The sequence below is a fragment of the Camellia sinensis genome, chromosome 9 (assembly GCF_055761805.1).
Source record: "Camellia sinensis isolate YWXY chromosome 9, ASM5576180v1, whole genome shotgun sequence".
Classification (NCBI taxonomy): domain Eukaryota; kingdom Viridiplantae; phylum Streptophyta; class Magnoliopsida; order Ericales; family Theaceae; genus Camellia; species Camellia sinensis.
Genome location: NC_138969.1, coordinates 42801631 through 42825369, shown reverse-complemented (window position 1 = coordinate 42825369; position 23739 = coordinate 42801631). Strand labels below are relative to the sequence as shown.

The following is a 23739-nucleotide window of genomic DNA, read 5'->3' as shown; positions in this document are numbered from 1 at the left end:
AAGGCCGGTGAGAGTGTCTTTCACTCCTAGTGTGCTGAGGGGCTATTGGGATTGGTTTCTGCCCTCCCTTATGGGCATTGGCCGCTGGAATCGGCGTGTCCTACAGCGGGAATGGTGGCTGCATGACGTTATTTTGCATCATAAAATTGACGACCGATTGCAGGTCTGCCAACTTGTTTGCCATCTCTTTCACCTCTTCGTCCCTCCGCAGGCATCTAGCCTTCCATACTTGGAGGTCGTCCTCGTTGTAGTATCTGCTTCGATCTGGTTTCTTTAGCACATCACCATCCTGGCCGACGCCTTTCTTGCCGTGATTCTGGTTCTGAGCCTCCTCATTGCGACCATCTTCCTCCACGTTTGGGTTAACGTGTTTTCCACTCCCAGCAGGGATTTCGTCCCCAACCTTATCCTTCTGTCCGTCGCTGGCCATCTATTCACCTTACTTTCCCACAGATGGCGCCAAATTGTGTGAGTGAATTTTTGATCACACTGCCAACTTAGTATTCAGCTGGAGAGTACTGGCAGAATAGATGACACCTGGCTAACCTGCAACAGAAAGAGAAGATTACGGCGGTGGTTCGTCTAGCCGGGGCACTCTGACGATCAAGTCAGTATATCTCTCAAAGATAATCAAAAGTGCTAAACTCACTGTTCAGAATATAAATTGCGTACCTTAGACCCATCGAGGGTGCCTTTCTTTTATAGTTAACTCAATCCTAATCTCCATAGAAGCCTAGCTTCAATGGATTTCTGCTCAATGCTTATCCTGGACTCTTCAATAGATAGAGATGAACTCCCTAAGAGCTTTATCTTTATCCAGGCTGAGTCCTCTCATCATTCTAGGAATCTTGTGCCTTATCCCCTTATCTCAGATTCCGATATCTTCAGAGATAACCTCGGCCTTGCCGAAATAACCTCGGCGTCATGACCAGGACACGTGGCACCTCGGCTGACACATCGGCGTCACCTTGGCCATGTGTTGGTACTCAGAAAATATATCCCCACAGTAACTATGACATTTTTGGAGTAAAAAAACAATACGTGACATTTGATGATGACTTATTTATTTGTTTAGTGGAAAATGAGTTTTACTGAATATACTATTATTTATGTATCAATCTGCATATCATTCTTAATAAATATGACACTATGACGGGAATTCTTCACTTGAATGATCCAACAATCTTTATCCTAAGAGTTTATAAATAAGCATAGATGCACATCAAATCCATGAGGGAGGAACATTAAGATTTGCATAAGCTTTCACTATTGGTTTTAGTTTTTGCTTGCTATTTCAGATCTAACTTTTAAATTGTGGGGACGACCCTATTGACTGCTTTCGAAGACCGACATTTTTAAAAGCTATTAATCTGCTAATTTCCATCATCTTATCTATCATCTCATTTAGTCATTAGACAAACACCTATATTCACAATATCTATTTTAGAGGAGAATCTGTTCTCCATTATGTGTTTTCTCCACTTGCAATAATTTATAGGACAAAAGAGTTTGTTGACATGAATTTTCCATCCCATCTGTTTTGGGAGAAAATGCTTATAAAGAGAAACAACATAATAAGTACATACTAAATTAAACATTTTCATAATGTACCCAATTATTTCCTGTCAAGAAAAATGCGACCCCATATGGGTAATGCGTGGGGTCTAAATTGTACTATAAAATGTTAATAAATAAAGATTTTATATTAAATATAATTGACGAATTTAATAATTGATATAATGAGACATTTATTTATTATTTTTTTATGTTTAATGTTTTAAATAAATATATTTATTTACGTATAAAAAATTAAATTAATTAATAAATTTTTTCGTAAATAATTAAATTATAGGGTAAATTACATTGACAACCCTAAAAGTTTGCTCCAATTACATCTCCCTCTCCGACCTTTTAAAAATTATACCTCCCTGCTTGATATTTAAAATCCCATTACATATTGCCCCTTTGTTACTTGACTCGCCCTGCTCTATTAATTCAACTAACAGATTTTTCTCTGTTAGCAATTAATTTTTCAAATATGTCTATTTTACCCTCACCTTCTCTCCCTAGACTTCCTAATTCCACACCACTGACCAAAGCAATTCCATCTGCCCAACCACTTAAGACTTTCATCAAGGACATGGTGCATATCCCGGACATGGTGCACCCCCTATTATCTCAATCACCCATTCCACCCCTCAATCACCATCTTCCTCTCTCATTGGTCATCATCCCAAAACTATCATAAACAAAATTTGCATCAATTGATCAACAAATCACAAACTATTGTGATGATCAAATGCAAGGCCTGCTCTAGCAATTTTTTGACAGTACTTATAAAAGATTACTTCTATATATAATTATTAAAATTTATTACTTAACTATATAATAAAGCTTGCAATAAAAGAATGATCAAAATAATCCAAATTTAAATACTAAAGCTTGGTTTGGCTATAGATTTTAGGCTAAAAAAGCACAAAAAGACAAAATGGACTACATAAGCCAATAAGATAAAATGTTACATTCAAATCATAATTACTACATTTTGTTTCCCAAAAAAGCCAAAAATGTCAAACCAAACGAGGTTAAAAAAGCCAAGCTAAAAAAGTCCCAACACAAAAAAGACAGCTAAAAAAGTCAATACCAAACGAAGGCTAAATAAAAAGTAAATAAATTATAACAAAATATCTCTTGAATATCACTATTCTCACATTTTTAATTACAAAATTGCATGATCTGATTTATCAACTAAATCATTTTCAATTGATAAAATGGTAAATTACACTTTGCACTCCAACCCTCTGCACTTTTATTCAAATCTCACTTTCATCCTTACACAAGTATCAATGTCTCTCTTCTGCAAGGGTAAGAGAGAAAAATCATTCATGTTTTCCACCAATACATTTTGTCCTACATGATAAGCATATAAAAATTATATATATATGTTCCTATGGTAAAAATTGGGACGAAAATGTAAGAAAGTAGAGTTTTTGAATAAAATAAAAAATACAGCAAAGAAATCAAAGAGAAAGAAAGATGAACAGATAGACAACTATGTTTCAATTTATGCAAAACCCTAGTTCATCTTCTTAATTGTTCATAATCTGTGTTTTATTTTAGTCTAATACAGTCATATTTTGATGTAAATTTTGAGATAAAGTGTGTATTGGTGGAAAATATAGATGATTTTTCTTTCTTACTCTCAAGTCGTAGTCACATTCTTATCACATGAATAGATTCTGTTAAAGATTTAAACAATTGAGTAACAGAAAGGAGATATTGACACTTTTATAGGGACTAAAGTGAGATTTGACCAAAAGTATAGGAGTTGACTATCACAATTTCATGTGTAGGGACCAAAGTGGGATTTGATCAGAAATGTAAGGGGTTGACTGTTATGATTTCATCTATAGGGGCCAACGTGAGATTTGGTACAAAGTGCAGGAATACAAAGTGTAATTTACGCTTAATAAAATTGTTAATTCATTCAAACATAAATATTTTTTGGAGGCCTCATCAAATGCTACATCTTACCTTAGCAAAAAAAATGAAGGAAAAAAAATCACCATTAGTGAAAGCAAACAAAAAGAAAGTCCATTTCAAATGTCCATTTCATTTCTAAAGCAATAAATTATTACTAACTGAAAACACCTCATGCCAGAATGTTTCTTTGGCTGCTTTTACAAATCAAAATTGCATTAGCCGTTCAATACCCAAAATCAATACCCAGTGCACAATCGCTACTTTAAACCCCCACCGAAAAAGAGAATCAAAACAAGAGGGAACTCACCTTACTTTTTGTCAAACACGTTGTCTTCATCAACCAAGCACTATAACAAAGCTTTGAGATAGGAAGGGAGTTATGGATGTCTCAAGGATGGACTTGGGCCAAGACTATGGTCCAAGTTGGTTATGTAAAACTTGCCACATGCATACACGTGAGCCGCCTGCCCGCCCACCCGCCCGGACCGGACCAGTCTGGGTCTATGGGTCCTGGATCTTGGGATCCTGTCCAGATCGGACCGTGTTGGGGCCAAGCCCAGGTCCAGGTACGTGGATCGTGGATCTTGGGACTTGGGGTTTAGGCTTGAGGCTTGAGTAGGAATGGCAACAAGCCGGGCGGGGCTGGGGATTACACTCCCTGTCCCCAATCCTCGAAGGTAAAAAAATCTCTATCCCTGTCCCCAATCCCAGCGAGGAACCTATCACCCCTTGCCCCCCTAACGGGGATTGGGTTCCCCGACCTCGAAAAATCCCTAACTTTTTTTTTTTTTGAATTTTGTTCAACACAAGATCAATAAAAAAAATTTAATCTGTTTGTATATTCCATCGTCATCATCATCAACAACAATTATCAACAACTTTCTTTAAAAAAAAAAGATCTAAAATTGTTATGCACACATATGTATGTGTAAATCAGTGGTAATCAAACAACATAGAAAGGATATAGAAATAGGTGTGAATCTCATATGGGATATGACAAATGATGGTCTCTTAAACATAAAAATATTGTGTAGGGAAGGCAACACAAACATCAACACTTGACGCAAACATATTAGTGGTGTCTGGTTTGCTAAAATAGTAATGCGGCCAAGCTGTATAGAATTTGGAGGAGGAAAAAAAATATAAAAAAAAGTTTGGAATCCTTGCAAACCCAAGAGAAAATAAATGAAAGAAAAAAAAATCAAAGAGAGAAAGTAATCTCAATATTTGCCCTTTGCGTTTACCTCTCTTCTTTACCTTGGTTGAAAGTTTACTTCATAAAATCAACAAGAAAAGAAGAGTTATCAATGTGTTTTGTAGAGCTCATAAATGAATCAACATACCAGCAGCAATTGTTGCTTCATGAACCACGTCATCAATTTCATCAGTAGTCACACCTAGCCAAATAACATGATTAGCTGCATCCAAAACCTCCTTGGCAATTAGACGAGTTTCTCTCATTCACTCAATTTGCTCCGGAGTCTTGATCTCAACAACATGCTGAAGATCACTATTGGGCTCAATTTTGGGGATCCCATCAACAACAACTAAAGATTTGTTCATTGCACACACACACACACACACACACACATATGTATGTATCTATCAAATCTGAAAAAACCCTAACAAAAAAAAAAGATTTGAGAAAGCCTTAACAAAAAAAGTTGTTATGCAAACCTTAACAAAGAAAAAAAGATTAACTTGTTCTCACAGATTAGATCAGAGGGAGAGAGAGAGAGAGAGAGAGAGAGAGAGAGAGAGAGAGAGAGAGAGTTTGATTACACCAGGTTAGATCAGAAACTGGAACTTTTCTAGCCAAATGTGGATACAAAACATAATATGGATACAAATACCTCTTGAACTCGAGATTTAGAGATGAGATTGGAGACTTCGGTGCGAAAAATGGAGAGAATTTGAGAAAAGTTGTTGTCAGAGAGATATTGGTCCACGATGAATGCGATTTTGACTAGAGTGACTTTTCTTTTGCCACAACTTTCTGGTTTTCTAGACTTGGGCTTGGTCTGCTTTCCCATCTCTGATCTTCAAAGTTGAAGAATCAAAACAGAGAGAGAGAGAAAAAAAAATCGAGAGAGAGATGAGATACGACTTCTGGACTTGTGTGTGAGGTTGTGTTAGGGTTTGGTATATATATATATATAGGGGTATAATAGTAATTTCAATTCAGGAAAACAAAGACGGGGACGGGGACAGAGACGGGAACGGGCTGGGGAACGTATCACCGTCCCCGGCCCAAAACTTGTCGGGGATTCATCTTCGAATACCATCCCCGGCTCGTCGGGGGTATTTTTCGGGAAAAAACCGTTCTAATTGGGGTCGAGGGGCCGAATCCTCATCGAGTTGGGTTCAAATTGCCATCCCTAGGCTTGAGGCTTGCTAGAATGGGTTAGGTTTGGACTGGGCCGAGTTAGTGGTCCACCAACCTAATCTTTTTGGGCCAAGCCAGGTTGGTAGTTGCAAATATACACACATGTATATATGAAGTGTGTAACTCGCACACATAAAGTCCCATCAGTGTTGCTGCATTTGTTGGGTAGTTTTCTAGAGATTTATTTCTGCAGGAGGCTCCTCCTCTCTCCCCATCCATGTGTATAAAAGGAGACCCCTCTCCTTCAATTTTATACTCAGAAATTTTTGCTATCGTTTTTTTCTTCCAAAGTTTCAGTTTTTATTCTTCCTAGTATGAGAGAGTTGCCTTAGTTCTGTTCCTCGAAACTACTCAGTAGGTGCCCTGTTGTAGTTGATCCAACTGTCGTATCTTGAGAGACAGACATCGAACAACCTCTAGCACCCAACTGGTGAGGCGGCGAATCTATTTTAAAGAGACTATCTAGTACAGGCTTTGGCTTGCTTCATTTTGCCATTTTATTTTATTCTATATTTTGTTCCATCTACTTGTAATTTTTCAGCATATTTCTTATTTTGATATTCAAATTGTAAATATGAATCTATTTATTTTTGTTAATCACACAATTTGTACAACATTTACTTGTACCAAACAAAGTGGAGATGAATATAAAGAGTGTGTTTGAGTGGGGAACAACGAACCCTCTCCAAACGACATGATCTCATTGTCAATCAATCAAAAACGTCTGTAATAGTGTTTTAGATTTAGTATTGGATTTTGCAATGTTGTCAAGGTAATATGCATTAGTTGTTGTAACGTCATTATTGTGAGCGTTCTTGACTTGAAAAATTGGAATTAGCTTATTGATGGTGTCCTTTTGATCCTTTTTTTAAAATATATATATATATATATATTAATAAAATTTTATAAGTTTTTCTTATTAACTAATGTGTTATGTGATAATCAAATTCAATTCAATAATAAGATAGATGTCATATTAATAAATAAATAATTTTTAAATTTGTTAGTTTGCACAACATTTACTTATTTTAAAATTTGTACAACATTTACTTATTTTAAAATATAATTTTGCCATAGGGATTTAGAGTGCCTATTGTGAACAAAGGTTTGTTGAAATGATCGGAAGCATTTCTTTTGTAGAATAATTGGAACCAAATATTAACCCAAACTATCAATTGATCAGACTTTCACATTCATATAGTCGGATTATATTTATCTTTAAAAAAACTAGATAATAAATGTAATTTAATCATGTAATTATTGATATCTGATCAATTAAATTTCTACATGTATGATTTTCTTAACTAACTGTTTAAAAATGAACGATTTAAATCACCTCGACAGATGAGAGTTAGCTGACCTTTATTTACGCATAGAATACTAATGTTGTGTTTGATTGGGGGATTTGAAAATGAATTTGGAAAGACAAATAAAAAATGTGCGTGAAATTAAGAGAAATGTAAATATATTTTATTCATATTTCACCTACCATTTATTTTTTCCTTTCCAAATCTCTTTTCAAATTTTTTAACCAACACAGCATAAGTAGGATTTCATAAGGATTTTAGACTTTGATGATGATCTAAAATTTGTTGGCTAAAAACAAGAAAGAGAGATAATAAGAAGTTTGCTTTCCAAATGTCTTGGGTGCAAAGTCAGCTTGAGCTTGAGCTTGGCCTTGGCTCCTAACCACCTAGTTTGAATTGCTCTTTCCTACCTGCACTTTTTTTTCGTTTTTCTATTTTTCTTTTTTCTTTTTCTTTTCTTTTCTTTTTTTTTTTTTTTTTGTTGAGGGGGAGGGGGAACCACTATTACTCAAATCAATATGTGCAATTTAAGATGGGAAAATTACTAATAAGTGGTATTATCAAAAAATTATTACATATTCATGAAAAATGTATAATTTTAATTATTAAAATTAATAAATTTTATCACTGATTTATAATTTTTTTTTTTTTTTAAGTTATACTGAAGTGCAATCTCTCCATTTAAGATTCTTAAATTATTTGAGTTATATGATAAAAATTGATCCTCTCTTTAAAATGTATCAATCCATTTATAAATAGACCTAACGTACCTGTATGGGCAAAATTATGTTGCACTTGCACCCACACAATTTTTTCTTTACACATAATACTATTAATTAAATGAGACTCACCTTTCTTTTTTATTTATTTATTTTTTTTTCTAATTTGATTATTTTATATATTGATGTGTGAAATATGATTTGAAACAATATATCATACATTGATTTATTTTGTATGTTTTGTGTTACGATTTAGAATAAATAATAATTTATTGAAATTGAAATTGAAAAAAAAATAAAGTTATACGTTCTTTCCCATTCTATGTTATTAATGGGAGAGGATCCTCTAGTGGAGGGTGTTATTGAATCTTTGTGGGCTTACTATAGAATTCACATCGATAATTTAAACTGTTCAATATATGGAGTTTGTCGAATAATTCATCCCTATGAAAAATCAAGTTGATCAGATATCTATAACCATTTAACTAGATTACATTTGTATAAACAATTTATTTTAACTTACCATTGACACAAATATAATCTGATCAAATAGTTATCGATTTTCGATTCACATGATTTTTTGTAAGGATGAAATACTGAACGAACTCTACACATTAAATAGTTTGAATTATCGATGCAAATTCCATTATAGGCCCACGGAAATCCAACAGGACCCTTCAGTTTGATTTGGAATGAGAGGAGCTGTGGTGACTGTTAATCAGTCTGCCTTCAAATTGTTTATTTAAAATCATTAAAATATTCAGTCAACACACCAAATTTTGAGAATTGGGAAAATGACGGATTGAGTTAGAAATTTTTTCAATGTAATCCGTATATCTTAAGGTTGAATAAGCAGTCTACATATTCATCCGAATTTGAATCATAAGGCTTCAGATTCATAGTCTAGATTCTGAGCACCAAAACTTTATATCAAACTGCACAATTGACCGTTGCAACTAGGTATTGTTAGGATGCTAGGAATTGATCCATATGTTCAACTTAAAATTTCACTTCAATAGTGCTACAGAGTACAAAGATAATTTCGTGAAAATTATTTCAAAGTCTTTTCTAGCCAACCAACCAGTCAATTGTAAAATTTTCCAATCATTTAGCCAGGCTTCATACGTTTTTTCTTGTAATTTGTCTATTGTATCAATTTGGTCATATGTAGTTTCAATTGTATCAATATTTGCATTTAATTTTTCACATTGTGTCAATTTTATTCAATTGATAACATTCGTTAAGAAATAGGAATCAAGGGTAAAATGACCCAAGTTAAAAAGGAATAAAACCAATCACTTAATCACTTTAAAGAGAATAAATAGACTATTTTGTTTCATAATTTTTGTTTAATTTCTTAATAAATGTTATCAATTGTACTAAATTGACAAAATATTTATAAATAAAAAAAATTAAAAGTAAAATTGATGCAATTAAAATTACAATTATTGATTAACACAAGTAACAAAGTAATTTTTTCCTGATTCATTTTTTTTCACCCAAACTAACTAGTTTGAAAGCTACTACTTACCCAATTTCATGTCAACTTGATCAATTCAATCTCTTAACAAATGAATTGAAAACATCATCTTTTTAAACCATCTAAACTTCGTTCATATAGTTTAAAATCTCTTTATTCGTCTTCATTCGATTTTGAATTGAATGCCTCCGAACCCTAACATAGTATTAGAGTTAAGTTTTGAGTGCTCATAATCTAAGTCTTCACTCCGGGGTATGTTTCTCTTATTTCGTTCTTCTATTTATCGCCTCCTAGTGCGACTTGACTGCACGTGTGAGGGAGTGTTAAAAACTTACCATGCTTTGCATTTTTAAGCCATCCAAACTGAATTCATATAATCAAAAAATCTCATCATTACTTAATTTTGAGTTGAATATCATCAAAAATTTAACTTCTAAAAAAATTACATGACATGCAGCAAGTTATACAAAATCTAATCACAAAATTAGACATAACCTTCTCAAAAGACATAAAACCCATCATATATATAAAGATTCCACACCATACGAAAATATTATATAAAATTTTATAATCTAATTATATGGATATAAAAGAGCTCATCCTTGAAGCTTTGTAGCATGTCTCCAATAAAGCCATTGCTAAGGACCATCTAATTCAATTATTAGAGCGATTCTTTCGCACATTGTCAAGAGTGGGTCACGCCCATGTGATGATCAGGTGCATATTTGAAAATGACTTGTATTGTATGCCCCAACCCCATCCCCTCCTCTCTCTTCTCTCTCTTTGTACCCTACAATTATAAGTTCAAAAACTTTAATCCACATCTCTATATAACCCTCCCACACATTAGTCCTAAGCACTCCCAAAAACCAAAAAAAAAAAAAAAAAAAATTGTAAAATGGATTACTTCCAATCCCATTCCCATACTAGAAAACACCCTCTAAAATGCAACAAGAGACTAACACAAGAACAGGTCAGGCTCCTCGAAACAAGCTTCAACTTCAACAACAGGCTCGACCCTGATCGCAAGTCACAGCTAGCCGAAGAGCTCGGACTCCCACCAAGGCAAGTTGCGATCTGGTACCAGAACAAGCGTGCCCGATGGAAGAACCAGAGTCTTGAGGCAGACTACAAGTCACTCCATGAAAAGCTAGAGAATATGTTGGAAGATAATGAAAGGCTTCAGAGGGAAGTTGAGAGGCTTAGACAAGAGTTGGACAAGGCTCAAGACATGTTGCTCTCATTCAACAACATGAATAATACGACTAATAACTCTTCATTGTCAAACTCTTGTGATGAAGTTGGAAGCTCAAGCTTCATTCATGATCATCATCATCAATCCATCATCAAAGTGGATGATCATGATCATCACTTGGATAAGGAGCTCTATGCTTGTTTGATTGATGGCAACAATTTCTTTGCTCCTATTTCTTGATGAATTCTTGGTGGTGTTGTACCATGTGGGTGTGGATCCGTATACTGGTTCAATGGTCCACACCCATATGGTAGGGCTAGACTGGGTGGTATGCATATTATTTTTGCAAAAATTTATCTATGTCTTTCATATTAATTAGCATTAATGATAATGCTCATACATTACTTATCAAGTATTGTATATACATCTCATAAAAAAAAAAAATAAATAAAAAATACAAAACAAAAAAAACAGTCTCGTATATATATATATATATAGAGAGAGAGAGAGAGAAGATTGAGATACTCTCCCATTAGGTTTTTCAAGTGAAAAGTAGTTCAGGCCTTGGTAAGCTCATCTCAGGACCTACATCAATAATATAAGTTATTTATCTTGTAAAATCTTCTAAGTAGATTATCTATATATAAAATGGATAATGTTTGAGAGCTCGAAAATTGGTCCCCCGAATCCCCCTAATGCCCAAAACGACGTCGTTTTGGGCATTAGCTTTTTTCTTTTTTTTTTTTCTTTTTTTTGCTTCCATTTTCAGTCATGCAGAGCAGAGGAACGAGAGGCGAGAAAGAGGAGAGAAAGAGAGAAAGGGAAGAGGGAATGGAGAGGGCCCCTCCTTGCCGCCGCCGACCGACCGATCGTCGAGCAGCTCCGATCGTCGCAGCAGCAGCTCCGCTCGCCTCTGCCCGATCGTCGCAGCCCTGCCTCGCCTCTACTTCCACCCCTGCATTTGCCCCCTGCATCCGCCTCCGGCCCCCGCCGCCCCCTCCGCCTTCGCCTGCCGCAACTGTCTTCTTCTTCCTCCTCCTTCTTCTCTTCTTCTTCCTTCTTCTTCTTCGTTCTTCTTTCTGCTTTCTTCTTCTTCTATTCTGATGGGAAAAAAAAAAAATTCAAACAATAAAATGACGTCGTTTTTTCTTTAGGGGGATTCGGGGGCAGCTCCTTTCGAGCTACGTAGCATGATCCATATAAAAAATTAAAAACGATTGGTAATTACAAGATCAAATTACATGTCTTCAAAAAATTAGCAATAAGTATAATTTTGTTAATTGATTATTATTATTATTATTATTATTATTATTTTGAATATAAACATAATATGATCATCTCAATCCATATTGAAATGTTGTACAAAAAAATGGATGATGGATTAAAGTTTGATAGTATACGGGTAGTGTATGTATGTATATATGTCGAATTAATTTCATGTCTGCAGACAGAATTACCACTGTAGAAGCTATGTTATAAGATTGTAAATTTGTAATTAAAAGTTATATATTGATGTGGATCGCATATGATTTCTCTTGTGTCTTCTCAAATTTTCATTTTGCAATTATTAGTACTTAAGAAGTGCATGCCAAGTGAATTGGTTGAAACTCGTGAGAGTAGCTTAAATGGTTAGTCGCCTAAGAAGTCAAAGATTACATTTGATTAGAAGAAAAAAAAAAAAAAAAAATTGATAAAAAGCGAAAGTGAAAAAAAAAATAAAAAATGAAGTAAAAGAAAAGAAATAAAATAGAAAAAATATTTTCTTACAAATATTTGATTAAGATGAAGATTTTATAAGAAAAATATAGTAAAATTTAAAAATTTAATTATAAATAACTTATACATTTAATTTTTCTTATGTTTTTTTCTTTTTTGGCAAGAAATTAAAAATTAATTACAATATTAATATGGATTATACAATAAAATTAATTTTATTTATTTTTTAATAACTTTTCACCACTTTTAAGCTAAACAAACTCATGAAAGTTATTTATTTATTTTTCTATTTTCATCACTCTCTATCTATTTCATCCTAAACAAACTGAGAGATTCAACTCTCTTCTCATTATCTGGTTTATTCAATTCGTAAGTTTATTTGATGATCTCTGAATTCCGAATTTATACACCTGACGTGAGAGTCTAAATGACCGTGCCTAAGCTAATTTCTCGATAATTTTTATAAATAAATTATATATATATATACATGAAATGGATGGAAACTAAGATTAGGATGATGTGACTTCACCAGCATGTTGTTTGGTATGAAAACATATTCACCTTTGTTTGGTCGATTTTGAAATTTGGTTTTAGGTTGTCTTTCTTTAGTAATTTTTTTTCCATATTAGTCATGTTGTTTTACTTTTTAGATACATTTTAATCAAAATAAATTTTTTTATGAAAAAATTTAAAAATAGAAAATTACTAAACAAAAAAAATAAAAAATTGGGCTAGTGATTGGGCTTGGCCTCAAACAATGAGTTTTTTAAACTGTTTTTTTTTTTTTTTTTTTTTTTGTCTTTAGTGATTTTTTTTTTCTTTTTCATATTTTAGTCACATTTTTTTTATTCTTAGATACACACAAAAAGTAACATATTTGGGAAGGGAAAAAAAAATCACTAAACACAGGAAAAAAAAAAAAAAACCAACTATTTGTTGGCTTGGCCCATAACTTGAGAAGCATCCGAATAACCTTGCAAAACCAATGAAAGACACTAGCAAACTAATGTAATGCATAAGGGAATCCAAGCCTAGGGTCTCATCTCATTTAATAAATCAAATGTAATAATTGTTATTTTGTTTTTAATATATAACTGATTGTGACTATATATACAGATAGATAACAGTCTTAAATTTTAAATAAAAATAAAATAAACATAATTAATTAGAAAGCTTGAATCAAACTTTCCTTGCTACAACAATGGGTAGCCCAGGCACTATTCGAGATTTAAATTCAGGCCCAACTCAACTCTTAACGAAGGTAAACTCTCTCCATGGACCTTTATAAGGCCCGTTTGGCCTTCAACTTTTTGATTAAAAATTTTAAAAAGTAAAAAAATAATGTCATATTCACACATCAACCCATCATTTTTTTCCTCACAACTATCTAATTAATTAAAAAAGACATTCTAAACTACTTTTTTTTTTACTTCAAAAAAAAAAAAAAAATCAAAACATCATTAAAAAATCCAAACTCTGAAACGGGCCTATGCATGCCTTTTATAAACTTCTTATCTAGTGTAAATAGGTTCAAAATCATCATATTATGACTAAATTTTCTTCTTATTAGCAAGGATTAGGATTTTTTGACTTTTTAATATTTTAAGAGTGAGTTTGGTATATAAGTAAAAATGTTTTTTTTAAACTTTTTTTTTATCTTTAGTGATATTTTTACAAAATTTTACTTTTTAGGTCCGTCTTATATATGTCTAATAAGTTCTTTTTTTAAATGTAAGAAACTTTAAGGGAAAAAAAACAAAAAAAAAAAATAACTATTTTTTTATTTATAGTATTAATTTCTTTACAAGATTGTTTTTAATCGATAAATCTAGCTAACTCAAAAAAAAATCCTTAATGACAGCACTACATCATCGCATATTGCAAAGATATAATGCCTAAATTTTTATTTATTTATTTAATCAAAGCACTGAAATCATGAACATATTGAATGGTGAATATCTAGAGAGAGAGAGAGAGAGAGAGAGAGAGGGGTTCCCCCTATTGCATGCATCATCATTAGCATCATCATTCAACTGTTTCATGGAATGACAATTGGAATTGACTTTAAGTACCCATCAAATGTTAGTCAGATAAGAAAGTGAGCCAATGGCAATTTAAAAACCCACTTTGCCTAGCTAGTTGATTATTATCATGCATATGAATAGTGAAGATGCACTATGAAATGAAACCCTCACCACCACTAGCTACACCATTTTGGTCAACTACACAATTTTCAACCACAAAAACAAAGAGATAACTTGTGTGTTCAAGAGTCAAGCCCACTAAGATTAAACAAATTTATTATTTATATTGATTATCTAAAAATGTTTGTCACTTTCAGTTTCATGGTAGTTGAGATTCGATTTTGAAAATGTTAATGGGTATTCATGAAGAAAAAAAAAAAACTACAATGCAAATTAATATAGTTCAAATTTTTAGATTTTGAATTTAATTTGTCTGCAATTTATCTAGGTGGATTGTATTATGCAATAGGATATGTGACCTTACAACAAGTTTATTATGATAATTTAAATTATTCATTTATTCGTTTTCAAGAATTATTAGGGTTCAAAGTATTTAGAACTTGAATCTAGCATGTCTGTAATTTAATTAGGTAGATTGTATGATGAAATAAAATCCATAAATCTACAACAAGTTTTGCTACAATGATCTAAATTGTTTATCTAGTTGTTCCATTTATTTAGATCATTTATTTTAAAAAATAAATTATTCTAATAGTAATAGTCACTTTATTTTATTACATTTTTCTTATATATATATATATATATATCAAAAGATGGTATGTATGCTTTTAAAATAGATTTTTTTTTTATTGAATCAATTTTATTTTTTTATTGATGATTTACACAAGAACTAATAAGAGAAACAATTTTAAATCACCAAAGCAAGATATGTTATAGGCTTCGCGAGCCCAATTATACCGTGTAATTCACTTGATGGACTATACAGACAAGTCACATCCTAAACCAACTAGCCAAAGCCACTACATTTTAAATCTTTTTTTTTTTTTTTTTTGGTTACAGGAAAATCTTCCCTACTCTCCCGCAGGTCCAAGGCAGTGTTCCTTGCAGAGATCACCAAGGTGTCCTGTTAGTCGTTCCGAGCGAGGAGACTATAACCTAGGAACTTGTCCCAACCTTTCAAGATAAGCTCCGCTTAAGTCAGGACTCGCACAATAGAAAAGTATTGAACCCACACCAAGTGCTGACTAAAATTTTAAATCTTGTTACATGCAAGACTCCACAAGCTAGGACAAAATTAAATGTGCCAAAAAAAAAAAAAAATCTATAGCATTTGTTAAATTTTGTATCATCATGACGTCATAGTAAGGAGTTATAAACGAATTTTCATCATTACCTAATAGATATCTTTATTTGTAAAATATATATATATATATATATATATATATATATGTACACTAGCGTATGTCCGTGTCTGAAGGTACGGTATAAATAATATTGGCACACATATTTTATAAAATCCAATTAACATAAATTATTAATATTGGTATCACATCCTTTATAAAAAAAATAAATTCAAAATGATAATAATTTCACTGTTATAGAGATCAATTATAATAAATCAGTTCAAGATATCGTACAATGGCAATTCATTTAAATTAAAATATAATTTATCAAATTCATTACTAAAAGTTTAAGTTAAAATATTGATTTGTATTTGAAATTTTTATTGAACTTTTTATAGAATTCCACCATCTAAAAAAGTATAGTATTTAAAATACTCATTCTCATTCTCTCTCTCTCTCTCTCTCTCTCTCTCTCTCTCTCTCTCTCTAACGTCTCTCTTTCTCATTTCCTCCTCTCATCATCTCTCATCTCTTAACAAACACTACATCTCCTCTTAGAGCTCAAATAACAAATCCTTTATTTCCTTTGTTTGATCTTCCTCCCTCTGTATTTTTTTTTTCCACTCTATTTTATCTTAAATTTGTGATTTGATTTTGTTAAATAAAAAAAAATCAACACCCATTTCAAAGGCTTTTTTCAAAACCATAAAAAATCAACACTCATTGTCCATTAAGAAATTAAATCCATTTCATAAATCAAACTGAAAATAAAAATATATTTATAAAATTAAAACCCATTTTATAAAGATCAATTATTATTTCATACCTAAAACTTTTTAAAAAATTAAATCTAAATCCATAAGCTACATAAAAAAAATCTACATAAATAAAAAACAAACAGAACACACGCATCAAATATGCTACAGATCTTTTAAAGAGAGAGAGAGAGAGAGGCTGGAATGAGTGGATTTGAACCTTACACCACTCCTATGAGAGCACCCTCTATCCTCAATATAGTCCCGACCCGACTTTTTTGGCATTCAGATGTCTTCTTCTTACGGTCTTACCAAGTTACAAAGTTGACTTGTTTAAAGCTAATATAGTCAAAGAAAAACTTCCAAAACCGTTCATTACATCCACAGGCCATTAAAAACCTTAAATGGAAACAAATTAGCGAAAGTGTATAGTAATTTCATATCAATATCATGGGATTTTATTACTCCCAAATAGACCTATGTATTAAACCAATTTCTATACACCAAAACTTGCATCAATGTACACTGAAACAATGACATCGAACACAAATAGATAATTAATCCTATAGAGTTTTACTTATCATCAATTTCGATAACAATAACAATAAAAATTGCAAAACCCAGATCATGCAAAAATCGAGAATAGCTTTTTGAACAAAACCCAAAACCTAATTGCAATTAAACATTGTATCACCAAAATAAAAACTCAGAGCTTGCAAAGTAAAACAATCAAAATGAAATGTGGGTTCTGAGACAAAGAGAGAGGATCTCGATGACATCGAACACAAACAGATAATTAATCCTATAAAGTTTTACTCATCATCAATTTTGATAACATGGGATTTTATTACTCCCAAATAGACCTATGTATTAAACCAATTTCTATACACCAAAACTTGCATCAATGTACACTGAAACAATGACATCGAACACAAACAGATAATTAATCCTATAGAGTTTTACTTATCATCAATTTCGATAACAATAACAATAAAAATTGCAAAACCCAGATCATGCAAAAATCGAGAATAGCTTTTTGAACAAAACCCAAAACCTAATTGCAATTAAACATTGTATCACCAAAATAAAAACTCAGAGCTTGCAAAGTAAAACAATCAAAATGAAATGTGGGTTCTGAGACAAAGAGAGAGGATCTCGATGACATCGAACACAAACAGATAATTAATCCTATAAAGTTTTACTCATCATCAATTTTGATAACAACAACAATAAAAATTGCAAAACCCAGATCATGAAAAATCGAGAATAGCTTTTTGAACAAAACCCAAAACCTAATTGCAATTAAACATTGTATCATCGAAATAAAAACTCAGATCTTGCAAAGTAAAACAATCAAAATGAAATGTGGGTTCTGAGACAGAGAGAGAGGACCTCGAGATGGGTAGATTTCATGGCGATGGGGATGCAGATGAGAAAGATACTAGCCACAGCGATGGCAGTGTTGCGCTTCCAGTGCTTGGGTCTGCAGTACGGACCACCAGTCATGCTCCATACTTTGTTTCTGAAGTCTCCGCCGTGTGCTGCATCTCCGTGGTGTCCGTGATCTCTTCCTCCTCCACCCATCTTCGCTTTCTCTCTCTTTGTGCAGTGGCGATGACTGGAGAAGGTGATGAGCAGCACCACGGCTGGGTCGCGAGAGAGTTGTCGGAAAGAGATGCATAGGTCTGTTGAAATTTGAAAATTGGGAGTGAGAATGAAAGAAAAAAAATAAGAGTTTATAGAAAGAGGTTGATGAGCGTGGGTCTCTCTTCTGTTTGAGTGGATGGGTGTGTTTTGAAATTTAAAATGTGAAAAGGTGAGGTGTGATAGATGAGAATGGGTGGTTGCAAAGTTTGTGGCTCTTGGGCGGGAAGTTCAGGTAGAGTGAGAGAGAATGTTTTCATCTCAGCTGTCCATCTAAATACAGAAATGAATCACGACCATTAAAAGGTCCTAGTAAGACAAATGTGTGAAGGACAAATTCAAAAATCATCCTGCTTTATTATATAGATATTGAAGATTCATATAAGGTTTAAATTTATGAAGTCTATTAGGTATTCAATATATTTAAAAATAATAATTAATTGTTATAATTCATTTAATTTGTGAACTATAAAATTCATTAATTTAATTTCCACTACACACAGTAAAATCTGGCTCCTAATTCTGGGATCGTAGGCTTTTCCCTATAATATGAATAAAAATAAGTGAACAAAAATGAGAAAATAAAAAAAAATAAACAAATGGAGAGAGAAACAAAAATGGGAAAAAATAAAAAGAAAATAGAGAGGAAAGTGGCATCATCGGATCATGGAATGATGGGTGAGAAAAGGAAAAAGTAAGAGAGAGAAGCGGAAAAATAGAAAATGTACATGTATGATATTTTTTGAAAAATATATCCCAGCCGTTGTTTTATAATTTGAATAGATCTAAGCCGTCCAAATGTCCTAGTAGGACAAATGTGTGTAGGACAAATTCAAAAACCATCTTGCTTTATTATATAGATGTTGAAGATTCATATAAGGTCTAAATTTATGAAGCCTATCAGGTATTCAATATATTTAAAAATAATAATTAATTGTTCTAATTCATTTAATTTGTGGACTATAAAATTCATTAATTTAATCTCCACCACACACAGTAAAAACTGACTCATAATTCTGGGATCGTAGATTTTTCCCTATAATATGAACAAAAATAAGCGAACAAAAATAAGAAAATAAAAAAAATAAACAAATAGAGAGAGAAATAAAAATGGGAAAAAATAAAAAGAAAATAGAGAGGAAGGTGACATTATTGGATCATGGAAGGATGGGCGAGAAAAGAAAAAAGTAAGAGAGAGGCGCGGGAAAATAGAAAATGTATATGTAGGATATTTTTTGAAAAATATATCTCAGCCGTTGTTTTATAATTTGAATAGACCTGAGTCGTTCAAATGTCCTAGTAGGACAAATGTTTGTAAGACAAATTCAAAAATTATCCTACTTTATTATATAGATGTTGAAGATTCATATAAGGTCTAAATTTATGAACTCTATCAGGTATTCAATATATTTAAAAATAATAATTAATTGTTCAAAGTCATTTAATTTATGGACTATAAAATTCATTAATTTAATCTCCACTACACATAGTAAAATCTAGCTCATAATTCTGAGATCGTAGACTTTTCCCTATAATATGAATAAAAATAAGTGAACAAAAAGGAGAAGAAAAAAAAAACAAATAGAAAGAAAAATAAAAATGAGAAAAAATAAAAAGAAAATAGAGAGGAAGGTGGCATCATCGGATCATGGAATGATAGGTGAGAAAATGGAAAAAGTAAGAGAGAGAAGCGGGAAAATAGAAAATATACATGTAGGATATTTTTTGAAAAATATATCTTAACCGTTGTTTTATAATATGAATAAATCTAAACGGTCCAAATGTCCTAGTAGGACAAATGTGTGTAAAACAAATTTAAAAATCATCCTACTTTATTATATAGATATATATTTTTGGAAAAGGAATTGGACAGCTTCAATCAAAATCAACATAGTGAAAGAGAAATGTTATAAACACTAATTAATTAGATTAAATTTATAAATTTAAAACAAAATCAAGTTAATTAAAAATCAAAATCACACAAACCAGTTTAAGAAATACCGATGTAATTTTCCATTGTTATTTATGTACTGAACAAAAACATGCTCACAAGTCATTTCAACTGCTTCAATTCCAAACACTGTATTACAAGGGAAAAGAAAATAAAAAATAAAAAAAAACCCTATTTGCATTCCTCTCTCCAAAACTTCAAGTCCAAACGAAAGAGAGAGAGAGAGAGTGGTTAGAAGGGTGGCGAGTCAAAGCCAAAGAGCACCAGCTTGTTTCAAAATGGGAACCAATTCACCAGAAATATGACTACCCACAACTCTTTCCAGCCCACCAAAAAACTTCCCACCCACAAACACCGCCGGAAACTCCACACCTACGCCGCCAATTCTGGAGAGTTCGTCGATCGCCGCCGCCTCTTCGCTCTCCTCCACCTCCACCACAGGAGGGTTGACTCCCAGCCCCAACAGCAACCGCTTCACAACATGGCACATGCAACACCCACGACGCCCAAACACTATCACTGCATTCTCCGCCACCAGCTTTGTCCTAGACTCGCCGGAGTTGGAGGCGCTGGTGGAGGAAGGAACCCAAGTTCTGTATGGGACTGCCTGTTGCATTGCATATAGATTTTAGAGAGAGAGAGAGTGGAGGTGTGAGAGAGAGAGAGGGATTGGGGCGATGATTTTATACTGATTTTTTGTTTGGTGGTGGAAAGTGATGACTCTAACGTCGACGACAGTGACGCATGGATTTACGTCACAGATGCTGTTGTTGACGTGGCGTTGCATCGTGGGTTGGGTGGCATAGATAAAGATATCCAGTTGGCGACGGCCTTCAACTTTTTTGCTAGCAAAACATGTTCTGAGTTCATTTGGGAATTGGCGTTGATTTTTTTATTTTTTTATTTTAGTTTGGGGTCAAATATTTTTATTTGTGATAGGTTTTTTTGATTTTTTGTAAAAAAAAAAGAATGTAATGATTATGGATTAGATGTGATATTTTGGACTATTTTAGGAAGTGGGTTAAAAGCTACTTCCTAACTTTTAACCCACTTTCTTTTCTCACAAAAAAGTTTAAAAAAAATAAAAAAACAACTTTTAACCATCTTCCTAAAACACTTCTTTGTCTTAAGTTAAAAAATTTATTTTATCTTTTTATGACTAAAATAATCTCAAATCCAACACAACTCAACCCAACCTAACCCAACCCAAGTTGCCAAATGAAATCTATGTGTCTTATAACAAAAAAGATATAATATAAATTTAATTTTTTTGAAATATAATTATAAAAAAATATCATAATTAAACATATCACAAGACATAATTGAAAAATTTATAAATCATAATTAAAATAATATCATAATTAAAAAATAAAATTAATCTTAATTAAAAAAATGACATAATTAGAAACATATGTATATTAGAATTTTCCTTTTTATTATATGTTATTTTGTTAAATTATACTTTGTCCATTTATATTTAGTCATTTTTTCAATTTGATCATTAAAGTTTTTTTTTTTCTCATTTTAACTCTTCATATTTTAAGTTTTTTACGTTTTGTGTAAGAAATGTAAGTTATATATAATAAATATTTTTATGACATATGACTCCCAATTTTATTTCTAATTTTTAATAGAAATTGGCTCTAGAAATAAATTAGAAAAAGTTTGAAATATGAATAATCAAAGTTAAAAAAAAAATGAATTTTAAAAATCAAAGTAAAAAAGTGGTCAAATATAAAATAGTAAAGTGTAATTTATGAAAAATATTATAAATCTTAAATAATTTGTTAAATTTTTTTATCAAATCTTTCATATAAAATTCATACAAATTCACATATATATGTAAATCGCAAATGTGGTTTAATAAAAAATTTAATTGAGTTTTGGGACCCAATGGATTTAAAGCCTTGTTTAACATAAATTAAAAAATTTAAAAAGTTAAAAAATCACAATCTTATTTAAATCACATCATTTTATTTAAATTATATTACTTTTTTATTATACTACTTTAAACTCAATTCATATCCAATTCATATTTTATAAAAAATAAAAAAAAATATACTTATTTAATACATCTCAAACTCCGCTAGCGCACTTATAAGAATTGATCACATCATAGTGCACTTACAAGAATTGATCACATCATAGTGGACTCGTGTTTACGTTTCAAACCAAGAAGAGTCGCCACCCTCTTAAAAAAAAAAAAAAAAAAAAGTTAATTACATTAATAGTCCCTATAGTTTGGGACTTATATCACTTTGGTTCTTGACTATTCAATTGTGACACATGCGATCTTAAATTTTGAATTTTGTTCCAAATAAGGACAATTGAAAATATTATTAGATTTTTCAAGGGTAAAATCGTCAATTTGATAAAATATAAACTAATTTGACAAAAATAAATGTCAAAAAAATATTTTTATTTTTTTTAAAATTATTTTTATCCACCAATGATAAAATTATGTAAAATTAATAAAAATTACATGATTAATTTTTTTAAATTAATTTTACATGATCATCATCCAAGCATATAATAAAAATTAATTTAGTAAAATAAATAAATAAATGTCTAAAAGATTTATTGATTTTACATAATTTTATTTTTAGTAGGTAGAAATGATTTTTAAAAATTCAAAAATATTTGTTTGACATTTATTTTTGTCAAATTAGTTTATATTTTATCAAACTGACAATTTGACACTTGAAAAATCTAATTATATATTCAATTGTCCTTCATTAGAACAAAATTCAAAATTCAGGTTCAAATGTGTCATAATTAAAAAATCAGGGACCAAAGTGACACAAGACCTAAACTATAAGGACTATTTATGTAATTTGTCCTAAAAAAAAACAAAAAAAAGTCTCCACCACTCTCGACCGACCACCGATTACCTTGAGCTCACTGCCCACTACAATTCCAGTGTGGCCAATTATGATTCATTATTCTTGAACATTTTTTAGTTATTCTATCTCAAAATATTTATAATTATTGGAAATATTTAAAAATTTAAAATATGATAATATCAAAATATAATTTAATAAATAGGAGTATTTTAAGATAAGAGTATATAAAAATTTTAAAAACAACACCTTATTTGATTTTAATTTTTTAAATTTAATTTTTTTAAAATTGAGTTTTTTTATATTTTCATATCTTTTTACTTTTAGTGAATTTTTTAAAATATTTTAAGCAAACTTTTTATAAAGAATTTTTGGTTTTGTAATTTTTATAAACAATTTTCAAGTTTTTAATATGTATTTTTAAATTTTTAGTAAATTTTTTCATATTTTAATTAATTTCCTTTTCTTTTTAAATTTAGATCCACTTTATCTGGATTATTAAATAAGATGTATATTGAATATAAAACTATATAAAAAAAAAATATAGATTACTTTTGAATACAAAAGCTATAACATTTCATCACTCCGTTTGGAAAGGGATTTTGTGAACTTTTTTGGCTATTTTAGCCACAAAAGACAAAAATAGGCTATTTTAGCCACAACAAACAAAACATCACATCCAACCCATAATCATTACATTATTCTCTCATAAAAAGAGTCAAAAAAACCAAAAAGCCAAAAAGTCCTTCCCAAACCAAGCTTTTTAGCCCAGGCTAAAATAGCCAAAAAAACCAAAAAATCAAAAACCCAACCTACTTCCCAAACCAACCCTTAAATGAATTCTGAAATTTGATGCTTTTAAAACTTTTTTCAAAAAAATTTCACAATTTAGATTTTCAAAACAATAAAAAAAAAAAAAACCACAAACATTCACA

At 31.4% G+C, this 23739-nt stretch overlaps 2 protein-coding genes across 2 annotated transcripts; one reads left to right on the top strand and one right to left on the bottom strand.

Annotated features, from left to right (window-relative positions):
- The first annotated feature begins 10273 nt into the window (after positions 1 to 10273).
- Positions 10274 to 10810, top strand: HB52 (homeobox protein 52). The gene has a single exon (XM_028265899.2). It carries the CDS (start codon positions 10274 to 10276, stop codon positions 10808 to 10810), a length of 537 nt encoding a protein of 178 aa, XP_028121700.2.
- Positions 10811 to 20002: 9192 nt separating this feature from the next.
- LOC114318674 (glutaredoxin-C9) lies at positions 20003 to 20631 on the bottom strand. Its single transcript, XM_028265611.2, has one exon. It carries the CDS (start codon positions 20578 to 20580, stop codon positions 20212 to 20214), a length of 369 nt encoding a protein of 122 aa, XP_028121412.1. The 5' UTR covers positions 20581 to 20631; the 3' UTR covers positions 20003 to 20211.
- Between the last annotated feature and the right edge of the window lie 3108 nt (positions 20632 to 23739).